The sequence below is a fragment of the Dermacentor albipictus genome, chromosome 2 (assembly GCF_038994185.2).
Source record: "Dermacentor albipictus isolate Rhodes 1998 colony chromosome 2, USDA_Dalb.pri_finalv2, whole genome shotgun sequence".
Taxonomy (NCBI): domain Eukaryota; kingdom Metazoa; phylum Arthropoda; class Arachnida; order Ixodida; family Ixodidae; genus Dermacentor; species Dermacentor albipictus.
Window position 1 is genome coordinate 188,274,547 of NC_091822.1, and position 22,309 is coordinate 188,296,855.

Here is a 22,309-nt window from a genome sequence, read left to right on the forward strand (position 1 = left end):
GACATTTTCAAATTCCATCAGTTAGAATCCTTTATATTCTACTGCACTATTTGTAGGCAATTTTTTTCACTTTCACTAAAATGGTGGTATAATTAACACTGCTGCACAATAGTGTTCAAAGGTAATGGCATGCCTTTGCATCTGGTAAAACTGCCCGTGTACCAACTAGCTATTAAGTGCTTCATTGGCGTTCAATATTATTGGTTACAGAATTTTTAGAATTGGTAGCATAGAAAATGCACATTAAAAGCTTGTGACACCTTTGGTGGCACTGGCCATTAATGTGGACTATAGCACATGCTAAGTGAAATAAGATTATCTATTCTGATATCAGCTGTAAGACAACGAATTGAGTATGATGCACCACAATGTGCTCCATTTAATAAGTTTCTTGGACAACACCGAAGGCTCTCAACAAAAATATTTTCTAGATTAAGAACATCGCCATGACCAAGCATATTACTGCACTTGAAGGGCATTGTGACTGGTAAAACCGCCTAACTTTTTTATTATACATATGCACATAAGAAATCTCAAAGAAAAATGTATTTGAGGCTTAGTACACATAACAATGGCACCACATGGGTGCAATAACGTTTAAAAAACAAGAAGGCAACTTTCTTGCAACGGTTTGACTGACTGAAACCTCGTTTTCAACTGCTAGTTCAATAAGCAAGCAGCAGTGTCAAGAATTTGCATCAATGACAATTTATATATGACAACTCGCAACATTTTTCACTGCACTAGGAAGCTTGCAATGTAAAGTATCTTTGAGTAGCACAATAGTGACTGTCTGCAAACTTTTCTGTTGAAAACGTGAATTTGAAGTGAATGTCGGCAAATAAAAGAATTAACATATTGTTCTTGGGCGCCCCTGCATTTTGCTTGTACGGAGCTAAGGAGGCATTCTCAGAAATTTTTTTGGGGGGGACGCATAGTTTTACTGCCATGAGATTTTTTGAGACTAGTGTTGGACATGTAAATATTCAAGGACGAGAGTGTTCCTGGCACAGTGCTAAAAAAGAGTACTTGGCATTGGAGTGAGAATAATGTTGCTCATAGATGTTGATGAGTCTGGCACTAATCACTCAAAATCTCTCGGAAGTGAAGGTATCCCCAATATTGAAATAAATTAATTTCTTCATGCTTTAGTGCTTGGTGGATCGGACAACTGATCTACTGCATCTGTTGAGGTTGGCAGTGAGCTAACCACCACCACATTTTATTCCAGGATGCACACGAGGCAAGAGCAACTGGCCAACATGCCAGCCACTCCACCACACCAAGTCAGCTGTATTAAAGCACAGTCTTGCAGCATAAAAGATGTGTCCATCCTTTTCGTCCTGCTAATGTGGCCCCACACATCCATTGGCAAATCGTAGCAACATCACCGCTAAGTCACTCTGGTGAAGCCATGCTCTGGAAACCACTCGAATCACTAGACACACTGCTCGCCTTTTTCCTGCCAAAGAATCTTAGCCACCCAAGCTTGCTTTTCGTTGAACTTGTGGCAGCTATGACGTCCGGCATGTCTTTCGGGTGTGTCCTCGTGTGCACAGCTGTCACCAGCTTCCTGGGTGCGGGCATGGTGCTCACGACGAGAGAAGCAGGGATCGCGGGTGATGCCGGGACAGCAGGCAAGATGCAAGAGTGTGGTGCACTGACGAACAGCGAGTTTCCCTGGCACCGGACTGACTCAATCAGTTTCTTCCAGCCCCACTCGGCTAGCTTAGAAGTGTCATCACAGAGGTTGATCTTGGAAATCATTCGGATCGTGCCCTCCAATGCACACTGCTTGATGATGACTGGTATCAGCTTCTGCTGCGCTTTCTCTGCCAAAAGGAAGTGCAATACCACCAATGTTATTGTCAGTGTAGGACAGAGTGCACCAAAGTTCATGGACCGCAGGATCTGAACAAAAAAATGCTGAAAATTTCTGCAGCATGGACACATAGGCTGACATTTGGATTTCCTGTTTGCACTAGCACTATATATGCAAACAGGTTCACGTATAATTTTACTGGCTATGGTCACAAGCTCGTTGGAAATTCAATGCTTCCTCAGATCCCACGGTCCATAAATTTCTGATGCCAACTGCACATGCTACTTTCTTGCTACCTTCATTTATGCTAACCATTAACCTATTCCCACTTGCTGTTCGGATTGTTGTGACAAAGCCTCATCAACAGGCCTTTCATGGGACTGTAAAGAAAATTCTGCAGCTGAGAAAACGTAAAAGCCTTTTTAAAAAGCACACAGGATAATGGCCCCACACAAGATAATGGACTTTTCATCAGAATGCAATGAAGGAAGCGGAAAATCAGCAAGACTGGGAATACTATGCCAGTGTGACTCTACTACTATCAAGTCTATTTTCCCAGGGTCAGCAGATTACTTTATCAGAAAGGGAAAAAGATGAATAAAAAAATATGGTCCAATAGAAAATTTTTATCCAAGCACACAAGCAGATATACAAACCTGGTCAAGATGAATACAATGTAGAAAAAGACAGAGAAGAAGCAAAACGGAGCGGCTCAATTTTTGTTAATCATGAGCGTATAAAGCCAATAGACAATGAAGTCAAGAAAAGCACAGACCAGTTACAAGAACATATAGTATGTAGCATATGGTTGCATTCATGGCAAATAGTTGTAGCAAAGCCCATCGCCATATACAGTCAAATCTCGTAGCTATGAACCCCACATTAACGTATTTCTCAAATTTACGAATATGTTACATATCCCCGCCAGATAGCCTATATTTTCCATGTAAAATATTTCAGAACTATGAATTTCAATACAGCACATATTTCAGGATAAGACACATAGTTTATTTTCCTTTTTATAACCGAGGAACATCAGTATTCCGAATTCGGCTAAAAGTAACAGTGCCGCAACTCTCGCGTGAAGCAGAAACTGTGAGTGCAGTAGCCATCATTATCACCATGTCGAGTGCCAACTGCTTCACCACAAACTTCACCAAGAACTTCACCAAGAACTTCACGACAAAGGTTTGGCGATGTTCGCGTGAGATCCAACGATGAATCCAGCTAGCGACGACGCCAAGAAGAAGCGAAAGCAGTTTTCGCTGCAGGATAAATTGGACGTATTGCAGAAAATTGATGCAGGGGAAAGCAAACTGACGTGTGCAGATGGCGTGGCATTGCTCCATCGACTGTCACTACCATTTTGAAAGACCGAGACAAGATTGCCAAGCTCCACCGGGAATCGCAACTCGCTCCTAGGAGGAAACGGCTGTGACTGGGAAACTTTCAAAATGTTGACCAAGCTGCTCTCACATGGTTCAAAGATGCCAGACTGCAAAACGTTCCAGTGTCTGACCCAATGCTCCACAAAAAAGCCCACGAATTCGCCAATGCAGTTGAAATAACTGTGTTCGACGCAAGTGCGGGCAAGCTTTTTCGTTTCCGCCAAAGGAACGGAATAACTTGGCAGGTAGTCTCAGGCAGAAAAGGAAAAGGCCGCTGATAGAGAAGCCGTCCATTACTGGTGCAATGATCGCTTTCTAGAGGTGGCTAAATTGTACTCTGAAGACGATACTTTCAATGCAGATGAGACCGCATGTTTTTATCAGCTCCTGCCAGACCGGCTGATGCACCTCAAAGGGCAGCAGTGAAAAGGAGAGAAGTCACATCTTTGCATGACAGTCCTGTTCTGCTGCAATGCAACAGGCATGAAGAAAATTAAACCGCTCGTCATCGGCAAGTACGCAAAGCCTCACTGCATGAAAAACATCATGTCGTTACCATACGACAACCGCCTAGATGACTAGATACAAAGGATGACAAAGGAGCCTAGATGACCAGAGAACTCTTTTCTGAGTGGCTCATCAAACTCGACGACCAAATGAGGAGGGATGACCGAAGAATTGTGCTGGTTGTCGACAACTGCTCTGCTCACATTGTGAATGTTCACTTGACGCATGTTCGCTTGGAGTTTCTGCCACCATACAACACATCCTTGTCGCAACTTCTAGACCAGGGCATTATAAAGTGTGTGAAAGCAGAATTTCGTAAGCGCATTGAGCAGCTGTTGATTATCAACCTATGCCTAAAGCAGCCGACCGCAATCAATATTCGTCAGGCAGCGGAAATGCTCACAGGAGCTTGGTGGAACTTGAAGGCGTCCACCATAAGCAACTGCTGGTGAAAAGCAGGGCTTGTCAAAGCACTTGTTCAGCTTGAAGATGACCTGAAGGTAACCGACAACAACCCAGGAGACCTGTGGATTGAGATTGTGGAACTGCTGCCAGCCGTCTCTTCCTTCGACGACCACGTGGAGAGCGACAGCACAGCACTAACGGCAGCAGACCTGACAACTGAAGAGATTGTTAACTGCACTCATGGCCTCTCCAGTGATGATGACCCGAAGGAAGACAACTCTGGGTCATCGAACAGAGAAGATGAGATTCTTTATAAAGCAGCGTTAAAGTAAGTGAAACATCTTTATTTAAGAGTACGCTTGTCTGCATACGCATCTACTGCCAAGGTATGTAATTTTCATTCCTAGATTTGTCCACTGGCTTATAACCGCAAGTTTTCCATTACAACGACATTTCAATATAACGAACAATTTTTGGCAGTCCCGTGTGATTCGTTATATCGAGATTTGACTGTACAGCAGCCTGAACATTCATTCTAAGATGTCCCTGTCAACCACTCACGTCTTAACATCCTCCAATCGTTTATTTCTTGGGTCACATTCCTCTGCAATAAGAAACTAAAAGGTACGAAGTAACCACTATTTGTGGCTAACCTGCATCGGAAAGTATAGAAAATTGTCGGCCAACCAAAGTGTTTGAGATTTCTATTAATTATAATCGGAATTGTGCTGTATCGGAGTTTGAATTACTGTGAACCTACCATAGCGGCCCTTTACTCCCATAGTGTTGTACTGCCATTATTTTGATGCTACATTGCATTCATTATCCAGTCAGTGGCAAACATATCAAAGGTCAAGATCTACCAGCCTGATACAGATACGCCGACTTGTTGCAGTGGTCAGCAGTGTGCTGCTTTGAATACACCACTGACATGCACATATTAAGACATGGTAGGTATGTTGATTTGTACATATAGAAAACCTGGCCTCTGGCATCCAAAAACTCACCAATGTTTATGCTTTCGATGAACCTTTGCTGCACACGACACTCTTGTGACCGAAGGAAGTCGGGTGAAAACACGATTATAGTTTTATTGCACCTGGAATGATAAAAACACACACATACAGAAAGAAAAGCTAAAATTAGACTTAAACTACTGCTGCACAAGGTCATGTGAAGTACAGTAGCTTCATCACTCATGCAGTAAGTCAGGCAGTAAGCCGACGCTTCAAACATGGCAAAAAAGTATGCCTATCAAGAAAAAGACCACCTCTTGAATCTGCCGCTTCACCAAGATAACTTCCTGCGTTACACTGACCCAGAAATGAGACCGAAAATTCCACAACCACTTCCTCAACACTTAGAGACATTGTACCGTCTTCGACTGAACGTGGCATACACAAACAATTATCTGTACTGCATAGGACTTACCACTAACTCATACTGTGATAACTGTCGCAACTTAGAGACAATTGAGCACATATTACTAGATTGCCCCCGTACCGCGACGAGAGACAATTTTTTTAGCACCAACTGGACATGATTTGCCACGAACCATTAACGTTACCGAGTATTTTAGGTCCAATGCCCAGCCCTTCAAAACAGCGACGGGTTTTGGATTTATTGTTCAAATACCTGACAGACATTGGTCTAATAGGAAAGCTTTAAAAATTGCACACTTCCTATACAAAAGCCTAAATTTACCCGCCATGTCACCTGTAAATATTAGTATCAGGTCCACTCGGACATTTCATATTTATTTTTATCCTCTTTTTCTCCCACTCTCTTCTGGAATCTTTTAATCCCATTCCCCATCCCTATACAGAGTAGCATGCCAGCGGTTATATACGCGCCGGCAAAATTCTTTGTTTTTCTAATAAAGAGCCCTCTCTCTCTCTCTCTCCCTCTAGCAAACACAGCTTTTCATCAAATAGTAATTATATGCATATGACCTGTCTAATTAGCACACGTGATGATCTATTCTTCATAATTTTTGTGTAAGCATAAAAATAATCATATCTTTTCTTTATGTTTGCAGTGCTCACAGAATGAAGTGTGCCAATTTATGGCTAGCTCAACCACATGCTTTCATTTTCAGCGTCTGCAGTTATTGTAACATCGCCATAATTTTGGCTCGTATGTTGAGATTTGAGCCTGCATCACCTTTAGTTACAAGATTCTTAGCGACAGGACATGGTACTCTGAAGTAATTCCACATATGGAGTTATCTGCCTAAAGTTTTCCAATTGTGTTTCATTCTGTGAGCACTACACATGCCTTTATTTCAATGACCAAGAAACACTCACTGAATTAGACCAACACTGGAAAAGGCCATACTGAGTGCTTCAGGGAAAACCTTAAGGCACTACATTGGCAAGTCTAATGTTCAGAAGCTGTACAGAGGACTATGAAGCATGCCATAGTGCTGTAGTGGAGAGCTCCAAAATGATTTCGACCACTTGCAGTTCTTTAGTGTGTCCCTGAAGCACAGTATATGAGTAGGGCCCTTCGTTTTCAAATAAAACCCAATAATGCCCCATTTTTGCACCTGGAACAAATTTTTATAAAGATCAGGTTAAACCCTATTTATTCCCAAAGTTTGTCGTTTTGTAAAAGACGAAAAAATGTAGATGTTAAAAAAACTAATGAACGCTGGCCATCTTGCGTGAGCGTGTGATCAAGACATATACAATATTCATATGAATAACATTGCTAATATATATGATTCCTTTTCACAAAACATTTGGGCAAAAAACTGGCGTATATAACACACTCAATGGTAACTGGCCTTCGCCTGAACGAAAGCTGGTTGACATTTTTGGTAGTCACGTTTACATGAATATGACAATGGTCCATCGCACTGCATTTGCCGCCTATAGCGTACCTGTAAATGGTGGTAATGTGCTAGGAAGCGAACCCAGCATTGACGTTGCTATGGATTATGAACAATAGCTGTGCCATTGAGGGGACATTTATTCAAATGAGTTTGTCTAGCCACTTGCGAGCAACTATTTTTGGCATTGCATGTCCCTGTCAGTAATTTCACTTGTGTCCAAAAAAGTCCATTTGGGTCCAAGAAGAGAACGCTGCATGTGTTAATAGTTTGTAGATGTTACCAGGAAAATACCAAACTTTGGGTTGCCAAAGAGCAGAAACCCTGATTTAGTTATGGTTTTTCTCCTAAAGAATAACATGCAATTTGTACCCCAAAATAATAATTTAAAAAAGAGATAGAAAACTCACAAACAAAAGACCCCCCATTTGAATCATTCTATCATTCTAAAGGCAGTGCACTTGTTGACATATGGATGAACACTAAATCACACAAACACAAGTGCTGAACTGCAAGTGAAGGTCTATTCCTCTCCAACTTGACAGCGTTCCCAGCTTATGTGCTTTGGGATGCCATGTGGAAAAGTGCTGTCATGGGAGTGGCAGTTCTAGTTAATGTTTTCCCGAATTACATTTTTTTTTGCAGTACACAAACATGTTAACTGGAACACTAAAGTATTTTCCTGTCCATTTCGAGAAGATAACATTTAAAACTGGAGTAATACTGCTGTCAGGCGGACAAGTTATACCCCTGGCAAGCGGGCAATTTAAGTGCACTTACGGCGAGTGCACTCGGTTTTTAAGTGCACTTTCCCAAATCTTAACGTCGTAGCGGAGTGTACTCTCAAATGAGCGCACTCAAGTCGGAGTACGTTCACGGAACGCACTTTGCTGGCCGAGTGCATAGCCTCGCCACCAACGGTTTGAAGGAGTGCCTAGCCTCGCCACCAACGCTTCACAATGATGCAAAATGCAATGCATAGAAAAATGACACAAAAGTTCATTTCAGTTATTGAACAGCTTTTAACAATATAATTTCTGTTTAGCGAGAAGCGAAACAGCACAATAAAGAAACGAATTTATCATGTACGCAACTAACGGCGCCAGAATGATGCGGCACTGCGGCACCGCCACGTTCATTCAGTTTGTGTTTATTTTGCTGTGAAAGCGTGCTGACCACGCCGGTCGTGCTTTGAGCCGTGTGCGTGGCATTTTGCAGTGTAGCTAAATATCGAACTCGCCGTCTTTGCTCATATATACTCGCTCATATCCTGTTCTAGCAGGATCATGAGCAGGATCAACTGCCGCCTCGCCGCACGCCGCCATGTTGTTTCGAATTCGCTAGGCATTCGTCTTGGCCAGCATTAAATATCTTCGCTTTTTGTTGAGACACATAGGTGAAGGTTGTTTTTACATATAATTCTACTTAAAACAATCGCTTTTAGCAGCTTTCTCTTGTTAATTTACATCTTTAAAAACGCACTCATAGTCTGTCGTCTTTTTTTTTTTTTTTTTACTGCGAGTGCACTCTGTTTTCCCGTTAAGAAGCACGTTGCCTAAAGTGTGACTTAAGGTCCCGAAGTGCACTCCCCGTAAGTGCACTTAACTTGCCCGCTTGACAACATGGCGGCGTGCGGTGAGGCGGCAGTTGATCCTGCTCATGATCCTGCTAGAACAGAATATGAGCGAGTATATATGAGCAAAGACGGCGAGTTCGATATTTAGCTACACTGCAAAATGCCACGCACACGGCTCAAAGCACGACCGGCGTGGTCAGCACGCTTTCACAGCAAAATAAACACGAACTGAATGAACATGGTGGCGCCGCAGTGCCGCATCATTCTGGCGCCGTTAGTTGCGTACATGATAAATTCGTTTCTTTATTGTGCTGTTTCGCTTCTCGCTAAACACAAATTATATTGTTAAAAGCTGCTCAATAACTGAAATGAACTTTTGTGTCCTTTTTCTATGCATTACATTTTGCATCATTGCAAGCGTTAGTGGCGAGGCTACGCGCTCGGCCAGCAAAGTGCGTTCCGTGAACGTACTCCGACTTGAGTGCGCTCATCTGAGAGTACACTCCGCTACGACGTTAAGATTTGGGAAAGTGCACTTAAAAACCGAGTGCACTCGCCGTAAGTGCACTCAACTTGCCTGCTTGACAGGGGTATAAGGCACAAGATTACTAGCACATGAGTGCACTTTGTCTACTGGCTAGCCTCAATATTGCAGTTACAACATATCCTGTAATGCTGCCAAGATGTGAGTTAGTAAATTTCTTAAATATATTGTCCTGTACTAATTATGTGCTACTAAGATCTTGATGCCTGCCACTAAGAATGATGAGTTACTTGAAAAATTGGATCCACACCTGCTGTACTGTGTTTAATAATCACTCCAAATCTCCCTGAAACACCCGGTATTGAACTTGCAGCTAATCATTACAATGCCTCAATTTCAGCCACACTGCCCTTAAACAGTAAAACTGCAACGATAGATAAACTGCAACGCAAAATATATAAACTGCAACACGACCTGAATTAGCATAAGATATTCAATGCCACATGCTGCTTTAGCCTAAACCATTTTAGCACTTACCCGTGTTGCCTCACTCAAAGCTAGATAAGTAGTTTGCCTCAGACACTTGCATCTGTGTAGCCAGCTAGTGCATTTTGGAAGCCATATTAATTAAGCACAAATGCATATGCAAATGTAGTGTAGACTGACAAAACTTGCCTAGTCAACGTATGCCTCTTGACCACTGACTGCAATCTTTTTTTTGTGTGTCTGAAATAGTCAACAAATTGCTTTGCTTGGCTGCTTGAATTGGTTGAAATCAACTGCTATGCTTTCCTAGATACACACAAAAAGAAATTTATGCTTATAGGCAGGACAGCTTACCATTTCTCCATGAGTTCATAAAATGTAGAGTACTGAAGGACGCCTGCTTTTAGATCTCTGTTGGGCAAGAATAGACGTAGACCCAAGGATTCCAATTTGTTGACCAGCACCTCAACAAAGGGCCAATCTTCTGATGTGTAGCAGACAAATGCATCGTAGACTGGTATCCCTGAATGTGAATTTGGGTGTGTTAGAATGTTTCCCACACTTAGTGGGCACAAAAATATACTAATTTCACTTACTCATTGATGACTTGTCTATTGGACCTTGAACAAGATCTGAAAATGTACAACAATGTGATAAGTTCTTTTCTTTGGACCTACATAAACTATCTACAAAGATACAGCTTGTGAAAGTATTATGGTCATCTTCTGACACACAACATCTATAAACCCAATAACTATGAAGAGAATGAACAATTTACTCATTGACAGTATATGTGTTCATGATTCATGAACAAGTACTGCAGCCATTTCACTAAACTGGTGGCATTTAACTATGAAGAGCAAAGACAAATTACAATACACACATGTCCTTATCTTGGGTCACAGCTTATACCGACTTCTGTTACATGGTGTTGCCAACACCATGCCTTGCTGCTGCTCTTACTAACTAGCCATCTTGAGCTACAGTGATAACATGAAGTGCATACGGCGACGACGATGACGATGACAACAACAACAACAACAACAAAATAATATATTGGCTTTGACTTGCAGATGAATTTGTTTCCTGTTTTTACAATCCAGAACAATAGTACTATGCCTTACACTACCTTTATTAAGAAGCCATAGCAATGTGCATTAGTACTAATGTCCACTAACCTGAATGCCCACCAGATTGCTTTTTTCGGTGGAATTCTATGTCTTGACCTGAAAGATAACATTCATTCAGTAAAATAAATACATTCTCCGAGATTTCAAATCACAAAAATCAGAAAGCTCATTTCAGTAAAGCAACAAAAAGTGCACTAACTAAAGGTATGTGCTTTTTGAAGCCATACTGCCTTGCTTAGGCTAATTTTGCTATTGAGGGCTTTCTTCAGTGTGTGCATACACAAGTTCTCATGAATTTTCAACTTATACATTACTCTCAGTGAGTGTGTTTAATAAATGTAATGAAAAGCTTATCTAAGAGTCTTCACTGAAGACTCGGCAAACTTCAAACTTACACAACTATCACTTGAAAAGTGAGATACTTTATTTCTTGTGACTTTCTTGATCTAGGACAGAAGGTGCTCATTGACAGGCCCCGGTTAATTTATGACATCGATTTATAAATGATTTTCCAATTCTGCAGCAGCCATACTCATACCAGCTAGCACAGGCTGGGAATCCTTAATACTACCACCTCAGGAAACAACTTTAGCACCCTTATTTCTTTGTAAAATGAATACATAGTAAAAAAAAAATTCTAACAAAAAACAGCACAGACATGAGATACCATATGTGGCAGACACTTTCTTATACATGGTCTCCCCATTGTCTATGTCGTTGTGCTATTCAAGTTAAATGCTGTGCACAAACAGACTGATTTCACCACGCTCAGAGAACATGCACGGTGCACCTACTGGCACCATAATGACAGTAGTCTTCACTCCTTTCCTACTCTAACTCCCCGATGCAGCATTTTTCTTGCTTTTCTCTTCACATCATGTACATGGGCGTAGTTATTCCTGAGAAATAATCTCAGCTGAACTCTGGTTTAACGCTGTCTGTACCGCAACCATTGGGCATAGTTAACTTGCTAATGATAGCTCGAAACACCACTTTTGAGACTTTCCGCGCCGCTCACGGACACACTGCACTCTCGGACATGAAGGAGAACTATATACTTTTGTTTTCTAAGCAGTTCGATTTTTTCACACCAGGCAGCGAGTTTTTAATGCGCTCTGACGTTTTGCGATTGTCAAAGTAGAAAACAAAAATGGCGGCCTCTGGGAGTGGAGTGCGCGCTTCCACAGATCGCAGATGTGATTCAGCTGCGTCTGCGAGTGATTTTATCGATGGATCAAGCAGCAGCGAGTCTTAGGATGCTGCCTATTCGTGAGACTTTGAATCTGATAGCGACAACGACACCAACCAGCCTGGAACATCCGCAGCCGCAGCCCGGCAAGCCCAACACTAGTACTTGCAGTTAAATTTTTGAAGTAGGATACCCATTCAATGAAAAATTTTAATTTTTCCGGAAATAGTGCCTTGTAATTCTATCTCATAATTTTTGTTACATATTTTTCTTAATAGACACAAACGTGTCTTTACAAACTTCGTTCAATTTTATCCCACAATCTTTATTCTGGCAATTTATATCTTTCTTTTTTTTACATATATCTCATTAATAAGGCTTTTCTGCATGAAAATTGCATTCATTCTACCTTTTGTTTATGTATTACATAAAATATTGAGTGCAGTAGTTTCTTCAGAAATAAAATCTGGTGGAACCTGCGAAAAACACCTATTTTTCCCATGGTTGGGAAAGAGCTAAGATAACATTGTGGGGAATGCCGAGAAAAAGGCACTGTGGTACTTTCCACTGAAATTTCGGGGACATTGGGCAGTGCATCTCCTCGATTCCGCTCCTAATGTGGAATCCTTCTACTCTCACCTCCCTGCCTTTGGTCCTGCTTGTTAAGGTACAAACACAACATGCTTTGTACCATGTGGTTGCCCTTCAGCCAGCTAAGGGTTACTACTACATACCGGCATGCTCTCAGGCAGCGAGGTGCCACAGTGAAAGTTGTGTGAAAGCGGTCTACTTGACCAACATCATGTTCCACTGTATTCTACATCAATTTTTTTTTATTTTGGCTCTAGAAGCCTGATGCATTAGCATAGCAGCTCTGGTGTCCTTTTGAAATAATGACCAATGGTAACAATGATACACAACTTGTGACATACATGAAGAGAATGAAACAAAACTTTTCGATTCAACAGTAGCACAGAACTGCAAAGGAAATCCAGATAAATTTCTCAGAAATAAAACCTTGCCACTGAAGCAAGGACTGGAGGTGGTCAGGGGTTTGATCCCTAGATCAGGATGAATATTTCTTCAACTGTGAAGCTTTCTTTTTGAGAAACCCATACGGGTTTAATTTGTAGCTTTGTGCTATCCTAGGATGATGGCAATTTTCCCCTTTTATCAAATTTCCCCCACCTTGTGGGTTTTCTTAGAACTAATTTGATCCATGCAATGATAATGAAAAATTAGCATCAGTTACTTACGCAGCTCTGCTTTGGTGTCTTCAATAACATCGTATCTCTCAAGGCACATAAGGTGCTGCATAAGCCGGCCGACAGTTGCCAGGTGCTGGCCTGACCGTGCATCCCACTGTTCCAGGAGAGATGCTGTGGGGCTTTTTCCTTGTTCCTTCAGCAGCTCCACCTCGTCACAGCTAAGGCCCACCAGCAGTGCCAACCCTCGCCAATCACGATGTCCTGACGGCCCCAGAAGCAGCTGTGGCACATCAAGGCGCATGGCGAGTATGGCACGACACTTCAGACCGACTGCACTGATCGGAATGTCTTGGAAGTTGTTTGGTGCGAGCTCGGCAGAGCTCGGCTCGGGGAGCCGCGGGTAAGCCATAATCGGCCTGTCAGGCATCAATGCACCAATAGAAACGGAGCAGATTTCCAGCGCTATGATGTGGTGCACGGCAGGTTTCTGCCTCCGCAAAATAATGCGACTTTTGATAGGCTATGTAGGGACATCCCTGCTGTGTGTCGTAACCTGAAGAAATAAGTAACTGAAATGGCTCCTGAAACAAAAGAAAGAACACATATAGGAAAATGCTGAATTCATTTTTAATCTTTCCAACAGTTATTAAGGAATAAATAGGTAACTGCAACCACCCCAACTCTCGAATTAAATTCCACAATTCTGTCCAGTAAACCACAAACTGCTTCTGTAATGTACAAATTAGGTCCTAATGTTCAAGTCCAAGACTGATATCTGCTAGACATCACGGAGAGGTATGTTTTTGTCAGAGATATACAGGATGTCTTGAGCATGTTACTTTGACTTAAGAATGAGACGACCCATAGATTTCATCACATAATCTCCAATGTATATCATAACAACTTGACGTATAGGCATTTTTTTATCCCCACATGAATTGTTATCCTCCCACAGGCGTTATTCCCCAGTTTCTCTATGATTGAATTCTGTTTTCTCATTTGTTTAAATTATAATCCAAAACTATTGTGTTGACAGCTCATCTGTAAATCTGCTTTGTCTTTTCTGACAGAATTTACCTTTAGAACTATTGCTAATTCAATATGGCACTTGTGCCTGGCGGAAAGCTTAGAAGAACGGGCACACTGCACTTCTTCGTTTGAGCGCATGTGCACATACATTAGCACATGATGCATCTGATCTTGCTGCGTGGCCGTTCTGCCTGCTGCACCTATGACACAACGTCCAGTGCAAACGTAATACTCATTGTAGCCAACATTCTCCAAAAGGACCTGATATGATGGGCAGGTATGCATGTCCGTGGCAGTCACAGCCGACTACCTATTACATTTGGCATATTCACCAAAGCACGAACTCCAAGGCAATTGTGGTATCGATGCCAAACGACATTCCACCAAGTCAACGTGAACACTGCAGAGATGCTGAAAGATACGGCACGCCTATAAGAGGGAGATTTTTCTGTTATAGTTAAGTGACTTGCCCATGACATCACTGAGGCTGTCTTTGGAGGCATGTGTTATTCTAGGTGCAGGCTAAATGCTGAAGAAGGTGTGCGTGCATATTCACCAAGCTGCCCATGCTGACCGCATTCAAGAGGCTGCTAAGTACTATCACCAAGTGTTGTGCATCATATCAACCTGTCAAGCCAGTCAAGAAGTGGTTGGGAATTTTGGGGAATGGCTTTTCTTTTGGCAGCTTGTGTTGTTCCCGATCCAAATCATCAAAGGGACAATGTAATGAGTACAGAGTGCTCTCCCAGAATTACTTAGCATGCTTGGTCATTGTGTAGAAGCACTTCATTGTACTTGCGTGCTGCAATGTAACATGTGCTGTGCTTGCATGCCCTGCAAGTATGAGCTTGCCATTACCTGTTCTGCTATGTAAATAAACCCCTTGGTTTGTTTCTCCAACCTCTCGTCCTCACAACTGATCACGATAGAAGCAACTCTCATCCAGAAAGTATGCACAACGGTGTGGGCCAGCTACTCGTTTCGAGACGAACTGGCAGTGTAGGCAATAGAGTGTGACCCTCTGTCTAGCGCCGGACTTCCGAGACCACAACTCCCAAACTCTACACTATGCAATGTAAATCTGACATGTCTGCCCTATAGGGGATGTTTGTGGTAAGCTTCAAATATCCAGGTGTTACATATGGACATTTCTGCAACACCATTTGGCCGTTCGTCGGTTGTGGGAACGTTTATCTTTAGTAACATGAGTATAAAAATAATGCAATGTATGTGGCTTGCTAGGTGTGCACCACGGCGGCAGTCGCTCTGTGGCCGTTGCATTCTGGAGTACGAGGTCGTGGGTTCGATCACAGGCCGTGGCCGCATTCCGACGGGAAAGGAACGCAACAACGCTCGTGTACCACGTGCTTTCAGTTCACATTAGAGAAATTAGGCTAGGGGACGCACCCCGCACTCAGGCGCTGGGGGACACAAACTCCATTGTGGGTCCTTCACGCTAATTTGTGCTCGCTCTGGTTATTTAGTACACCTGGTGGTTGGCGACTACCAACGCTTGGGTGCAGCTTTAGCCGCCTAACCTAAACATCTCTATTAATTATATATATAGTACTCCAAGTGGCAAAAGTCAATCCGGAGGCTCTACTACAGCGCCTCTCGTAACCCACTGCGAAAGTTCTCTACGTTAATATCCATAATTTAATTTAGACTGCTTTAAATGGCTATATTTGTATGATGCGCGCCTCACGAAAATGTGTCAGATGCCCAAGGAATGATGCGGTATATATTTGACAAACTTAGGACACCCTTGAACAAAAGAAACCAAAACTTTGTTTCTCTGGGATTGAGCGACACTAAAAACAAAGAGATGTAATGAAAATATCCGGGGAAAGCATCCGGACGACATCAAAAAGTCCGAGTCGAGCGACCTGCTTTTGATGGCGGGTAAATCCCTGGGAAAACCAGATGCTCGTCAAAAATTGGTGCTGCGAACGATCTTTTCACTGCCAAGACCGGCACGATATACTGACATGCATAATTTAAACTAGATAATGGATCCGAATCACATCAACGACCCCTGTCACTGCTCCAAGTGGGCGACTTTCGTTTTAGGAACAGCTAGAAATTGGCCGCGTCCGCCAAGCGTCGAAAGCGATCGGTGTACTACTAACTACAATTGCATCGAGTTCACAGTAGATAGGATCGAACACAAAAGAACGTGCAGAACCGCTGACCACATTTTTTTCTTTATCACCACGCACGGTAACGACAGAGTATCCTGAAAGCGGCCGTCCCAAACGGAAGGCGCGTTTGCCGTGTGATGTGTCACACACGGTCGCAATCTCAACAGTTACAAAACTACACATACCCGAGGTCCAGAGAAACTGCCACTGGGAAATGAGTTTGAACTTTGCAAGTCTGAAAACTTATTAAAACAAAGCAACAGGTGCCTGAAGCCGCCGCGGAAACGCTGCGGAAATTCCGTCGGCAGCCCGCCAGCAACCCACTCTGTTGCGCGTTGTTTACGTCACACTTTTCAGGCCACGTGATGCTTTCCTCCGAACTCTTCAAACAAATTTTATTTGCTTGAAGTTACGTATTCACTTTTATATTGTGTTAAGAACTGTTTATTTATAAAAAAAACTTGAAAAATTACCAAATGAAGTCAGTAATTTGGCGCTGCCATCGCTTGAAGCAGACGATACAAAGACTTAACGCACGGAGGTAGGAAACTCAGGAGAGACCCTGACGTCACTCTTGTGAAGCTAAAGTGAAGCCGGAAGTTGGCGTTGCTCACACTCTACACAAGTTAAGCCTGTTTCACATGATGCGACTGCAACGACGAAAATCGGTGCTGTCGCACGCGTCGCAATGCGATTTTTAGAGGGCTCATTTCACATGATTGCGATTTTAACAATGCGACTGGTGCGACGCCCAGGGTTGCTTAGTGCCAGGTTTCGTGGCACACGCTGCATAATTCATTTATTGTAGTGAATAAAACGTTTACACTATAATATTATTGACTTCTTTTGATTATAAGCAAATAATATGTACGTTTACTCATTTAAAAACGTTAGTTAAGATTTGTCTTGGGGTGCGCGACGGCGGTTTCTGTAGTTCAGTGCGACATCGCGCACGTAAACAGTAAACAGCTGTTCGTAGGTGGTTCAGCGGTGTGTGTTGCCTTATCTACCTTCTATGACCGTTTTGTTCTGCCTGTGCTACAACAATCTGCAAGATGACCTATCGACAAGTTCATATAGCTACCCTCACCGTATATGCAGTATTCGGAATTCGGCTGCCACGAAGTTGTCGTGTCAGCCCAACAAGATCCTCGCGCTACCCGTGCTCGGCGTCAGCGTCTAGAGAAATGATGCGTGTATATTGCCTGTCATTGCGCATATGTGGTGCCTGCTCCTAGCCATATTCTTACGCCAAACGCAACAAGAAGCACCAACCCGAACGCCCGCGTGTGCCCCTGAACGAAGCCTCAAACGATCTGTGTGATTACGACGTGGAATGAAAATTGTGTTGTGAAATTCAACCTTAGCGCTAGCCTGGTTCGTCCATCGCCGTGCTTGCGCTGCGAATATATATATGGGAGCCCCCTCTCAATATTTCTAAAGGCGCAAAAGCCGACGCATCAAATGTTTCGAGCAGTTACCGTCACTTTTGTAGAAACCTGTACGTTGTAACATAGCATTCTAAAAGACACGCTTCTCGTCCACTTTGTTGTCCCGTGTCTCGCGCTGGTAGTATACTCGAAACTTCTAACAAGAAGACCATATCAATACGCGCTATTCATAATGCAGGATCGTAGGCCCACGGCACGCGCACTTGCCGTAGAATTTTTCAGCTTTCTGCTCAGCCTCGCACGCCTCTCACGGTTAGCCTGTTTTGTGGAAATAAATATTATTATATTATTAATGTTATTAGATATTATAGTTTCTTCACTGTAATTTATAGCAATCGTCCAGATTTCTTAAGCTAGTCATGCATTTAACCTATATTAGATCAACATTGTTACGACATGCTTATGGGAGTCATTTCAAACTAGATTGCTCAGCCAGAGAAAGTACAAATGCAAGCCTCAATATTTATTCCAATTTGGTATTCCCTATACATTATATTGTCAGAATTTTATGCCTGCATGCATTTCCTGCAATTCAATGTTCAGAGCTGGAAAAACTGATTCCTTTTCTTGCTGTCGAATGGCTGCTTCAATGTCGATAGCAAGCTATAATTATTCATTTCGAAAGTGTTAAGCAATGACTATATGTCTAAGCTTATCAGTGCGTTTTTGTTCCACGAACACTTTTAAGTTTTCTCTCTCCCTCTCATTGACAGCCATGGAATGAAACCGTTCACTTTCATATGTATCAGAATGCAAACATTCTGAAATTTGTCCTGAACATTTGTCTGCGTCCTATAGTGTGCATGTTTGTATTAAGTTCTGGGGTTACAATCGCAGTGATCTACACATATTGTTATATTGCAAGAAACAAATTTATTTCACTTTGTTTTCAAATCTACAATGTGGCCATGCAGTAACGACTGCATTAATAAGCAAAAAAGAAAACTGCAGATTCAGTGTACGTGTTGGAATCTATGCGAAGTGAAGTTTTTGTCAAGTGGTCAATTAAATGCTGTTAAAGTAACTGCGATATATACCATTTGTCTTATTTTCAACAATCCAACTTGTCATCTTTTGCAAGGTTTGCTTATGCACCGCATAGGTCACAACCTTAATGTCATGTAATCTTTATGCATTACACTGTTCACAAACCATACCGAAACGCAAACGGCAGTTAATGTAGATGCACGCTGCGAGACATCAACACAGTGACGTTTGTTGAGCAAGGAATGGTGCGAGGTGTATGCAGATGAATGAATGACGTGCTTATGTACTTATTTATTTATATACCTCGCAGGCTGCAAGGTTGGAGTATTATGCAAGGGGGAATAAAAAAGTTGTTACAAAAGGAAGAAGGGCACTACATTAAGAAAAAAAAACAGCAAAAAAAAGCAGTACCACTACATTGCACCAACTAGCCCAACGTGTTTTACTGGCACATTATACAATACTTAACAAACAATAACAGAAAAAGTTACTGCCCATGCACCCTGTACAGACGGTAAACCAGCGAAGCTGAAATGTGCAGCCCCGGTTTTTATCACTGGGTTAATTCCAATGGCTTATTAAAGTCTTTCTATATTATTGGTTATGTCTGTGTTTCTTAATGAGGTTATGCACATGTTTGGCTTGGGTTTATCACATTGTTTATTTGGAATGCCGCACATTGCACTTTGCAAGATCACCACCTTCGAAAGTGCAATGAGCAGCGGTTCATTGTGTTAATCCAGGTGGTCCGTCGAAGTCTTTCTGAATTATGTTACGCATTTGTGTTTTGTAATGCGTTAATCATAATGTTTATGACTCAGTTATGCACTGTAGTTACCAAGTGACACACCGGGGCTGCACATTTCATTTAATTAAATACAGGGACACATTTTTGAACCTATAGGGAAGTCTGAGAGAGACTTCTGCACGCGCGCTCTGCTGCTAGAGAGAAATGACGTCACTATCGGTGTAGCCATTGGCCCGCCACACCTTTGCTGCAAGATAATTATGACATCATGATCTTGTCTTAACCCCGTCCCACTCTGTGTCCCTTCCTTGGAATAATGCGTAGATAAATGTTTGTGTTAAATGCATAAGCAATTTCTATGTCTACCCAACAAGAAATGTCTCCGTCCCTCATGTAAGACGAACAATGGCTCACAACCCCCGAAACAATGGCTCATAACCCTACGCTAGGGTTCTTGTGATCGGACCATGAGTGTTTCGCCTAGGCATATACAGCTTCACTCTAAAAAGAATGAACACCTTTCTGCTAGATACCAAGATAATCTCATGAGGTGTTCTAACAAATGAAAGTTTATTGACCATGCCGAGTAAATGCTGGTCGACAAGCAATAAATCGAATTTACACAAAAAGCAGAAGCAAGATCTGATGCGTGTCCATACAAATCCCAACAGGAAACGCATCCATCTCTGAAAGTGTAACAGCGGCCATGCTGACACAAGATTCTCCCAGTGTATTTGCATCTACAGCATCCATAATTTCTCTAGGCAGCCGATCTCCACAGAATGCTAGCTTCTTCCTCTACAATGCACTCTCCACATCTGAGCGTGCATCGTAGAGGAAGAAGCTAGCATTCTGTGCAGATCGGCTGCCTAGAGAAATTACGGAAGCTGTAGATCTAAAAATGCTGGGTTATTCTTGACATCACGGCCCCCGCTAAAAATGGATGCATTTCCCGTCAGGAAATGCACATGAATTTTTGCTTCTCCTTTTTGTGTATGTTCAGTCTATTGCTTGTCAGCGAGCATTTACTCGGTGTGTACATTAAACTTTTGATTGTTAGATCATCACGGTTTTCTTGTTTGTCCTATGTGTTCTTTGGTGCCATTTGCAGCCAGGCTATTCGTTTTTTTTTTTTAGACTGCAGCAAGTCACTTTAATAGCCCTCATGATACCTTATAAAATCTTTTATTTGGCCAATGTAGCAAGAATTTACAGTGTGAAGCAGTAAGAACAGGGTATGCTAACTTCTAATTAAAAGGTTTATTGTGAAAGTGCAGTGATCTATAAAGGTTACCACAAAGTAGTGCAGCAATAAAACCTGATAAAGACTAGTGCTTGATGAAACCAAACATAAAAGCAGGAAAGGGGGAAAATACGTATAGATATACAAGTCCAGGGAAAAAAAACAGTGATGACCAAGTGTGCAAGTGGCTACCTTCCAGGAAACTCATTTTTTCCCCAATGGCATGGAACTGGAAGAATGTGCTTGCATTGCATAAGCAAACTGTCAGTCTGTCTATTGGAATAACAACAGTGTTTCTTGAAAGGTGCTGGCATGCAGGATTGGCAATTGTAATTATTTTTTCCTGCACTTGGAATTTTTCTCTATTTTCTTTCTGTAGCATATTTATTTATGTTTGGCTGCATCAAGCACCAATTTTTATCTATCCTTCAATGATGTCTTTCTTTTTCTGGGGAAAATTCGGGGAAGGCAGGAGATGGAAATTCAAGACGATGAGCAACATGATAACAAGGTGAAAGTAGGAGCCAACGTTTCCACACGTGGACTTTGAAGAAGACAAGTCCACTTGTCGAAACGTTGGCTCCTGCTTTCACCTTGTTCTCGTTTTGCTCATCGCCCTTTTACAACTCGCCACATTTTTACAAATGAACCTCAGTTGAAAGTTAGTCCTCATCCATATCTAGTGTCATCCTGTTGATACTGCTCCATGCTATGCACTCTTGCAACATTTGTGTGTGTATGTGTGCACACGTGTGGATTTGGATGCGAGATCGGGCCCTTGGGCAGAGGTATCATTCTTCTCCTGTGCAGCCTTATGAATTCATTAACTATACTGCAACAGAAATGCAATGGACAGGAACGAAGTGAACACACAGAGCGCTTCGTTCTTGTGTGTTGTCTATCTGTTGCACTTTAGTTAATAATGAATACACACAAACTCATCTAGTTTTCAGTTATTATGTCAGGCTTATAAGCCCGCTTGTGTCCTGGAATAACTGCATGGCTATGTATCCTTTAATTTAATTTCTGGCCATGTGCTGGCAAGTCGCGTGTTAATCTCTTGATTTTCCTGACAATCTTGTGTGATGTGCAGGCCCAGACAGTTTCTGGTGAATCCATGCAGGGTGTTGTGCAGGGTGTAATCTGCATTACAAGTGCTGCTTTGATTGCTTTCCGTTCAGCTTTTCTAGGTGTAGGATGACCTAAAATGGTACTCACTTATATGGGGTTTAGTTTTATGTAGTGTCATACTACTGTTACACTGCTATTGCCAGATCAGTGTACTATATGTGCCTTATGTTTGCTTGCATCTTCGTGATTAGCAAGCTCCTGTGTTTGTTTGGCAGCTGCATATAATCTCCTGGCCTAATTGTTTGTCCCCATATTTCACGGTATGGGCCTGTTGTGTTTCAACTTCACGTACTCCCGAGGTTGCCTTCCTGAAGGGAGGGGTGTTTGCATCTCATATGCTAACTGGCATAGTATCTTGGGACGAGGTTCTGAGCTCTTGAGACAAAGAATTTGTGCTGCAGGCTGCAACTCTACTCTGTCTAGGTGCTTGTTCGTTAGCTCTTTCTCATAGAGGTCTTCAAGCATGGTACAGTTGGAAAGACCTGTTATTACTACCCGATGCCTGTATTCGATGAGTTGTCTTTTTTGTGTGCTGTTGGTAATTCATACCG

The 22,309-nt window shown here is 42.3% G+C and overlaps 1 protein-coding gene across 1 annotated transcript; it reads right to left on the minus strand.

Moving 5' to 3' along the window:
• Positions 1 to 1,188: 1,188 nt before the first annotated feature.
• Myd88 (myeloid differentiation primary response protein MyD88) lies at positions 1,189 to 16,544 on the minus strand. The gene is made up of 7 exons (XM_065453725.2): positions 16,384 to 16,544; positions 13,077 to 13,609; positions 10,680 to 10,727; positions 10,098 to 10,133; positions 9,856 to 10,024; positions 5,130 to 5,221; positions 1,189 to 1,832 (listed from the first exon to the last, which is right to left on the minus strand). The coding sequence occupies exons 2-7, from the start codon at positions 13,453 to 13,455 to the stop codon at positions 1,399 to 1,401; spliced, it is 1,158 nt and encodes a 385-aa protein (XP_065309797.1). The 5' UTR covers positions 13,456 to 13,609; positions 16,384 to 16,544; the 3' UTR covers positions 1,189 to 1,398.
• Between the last annotated feature and the right edge of the window lie 5,765 nt (positions 16,545 to 22,309).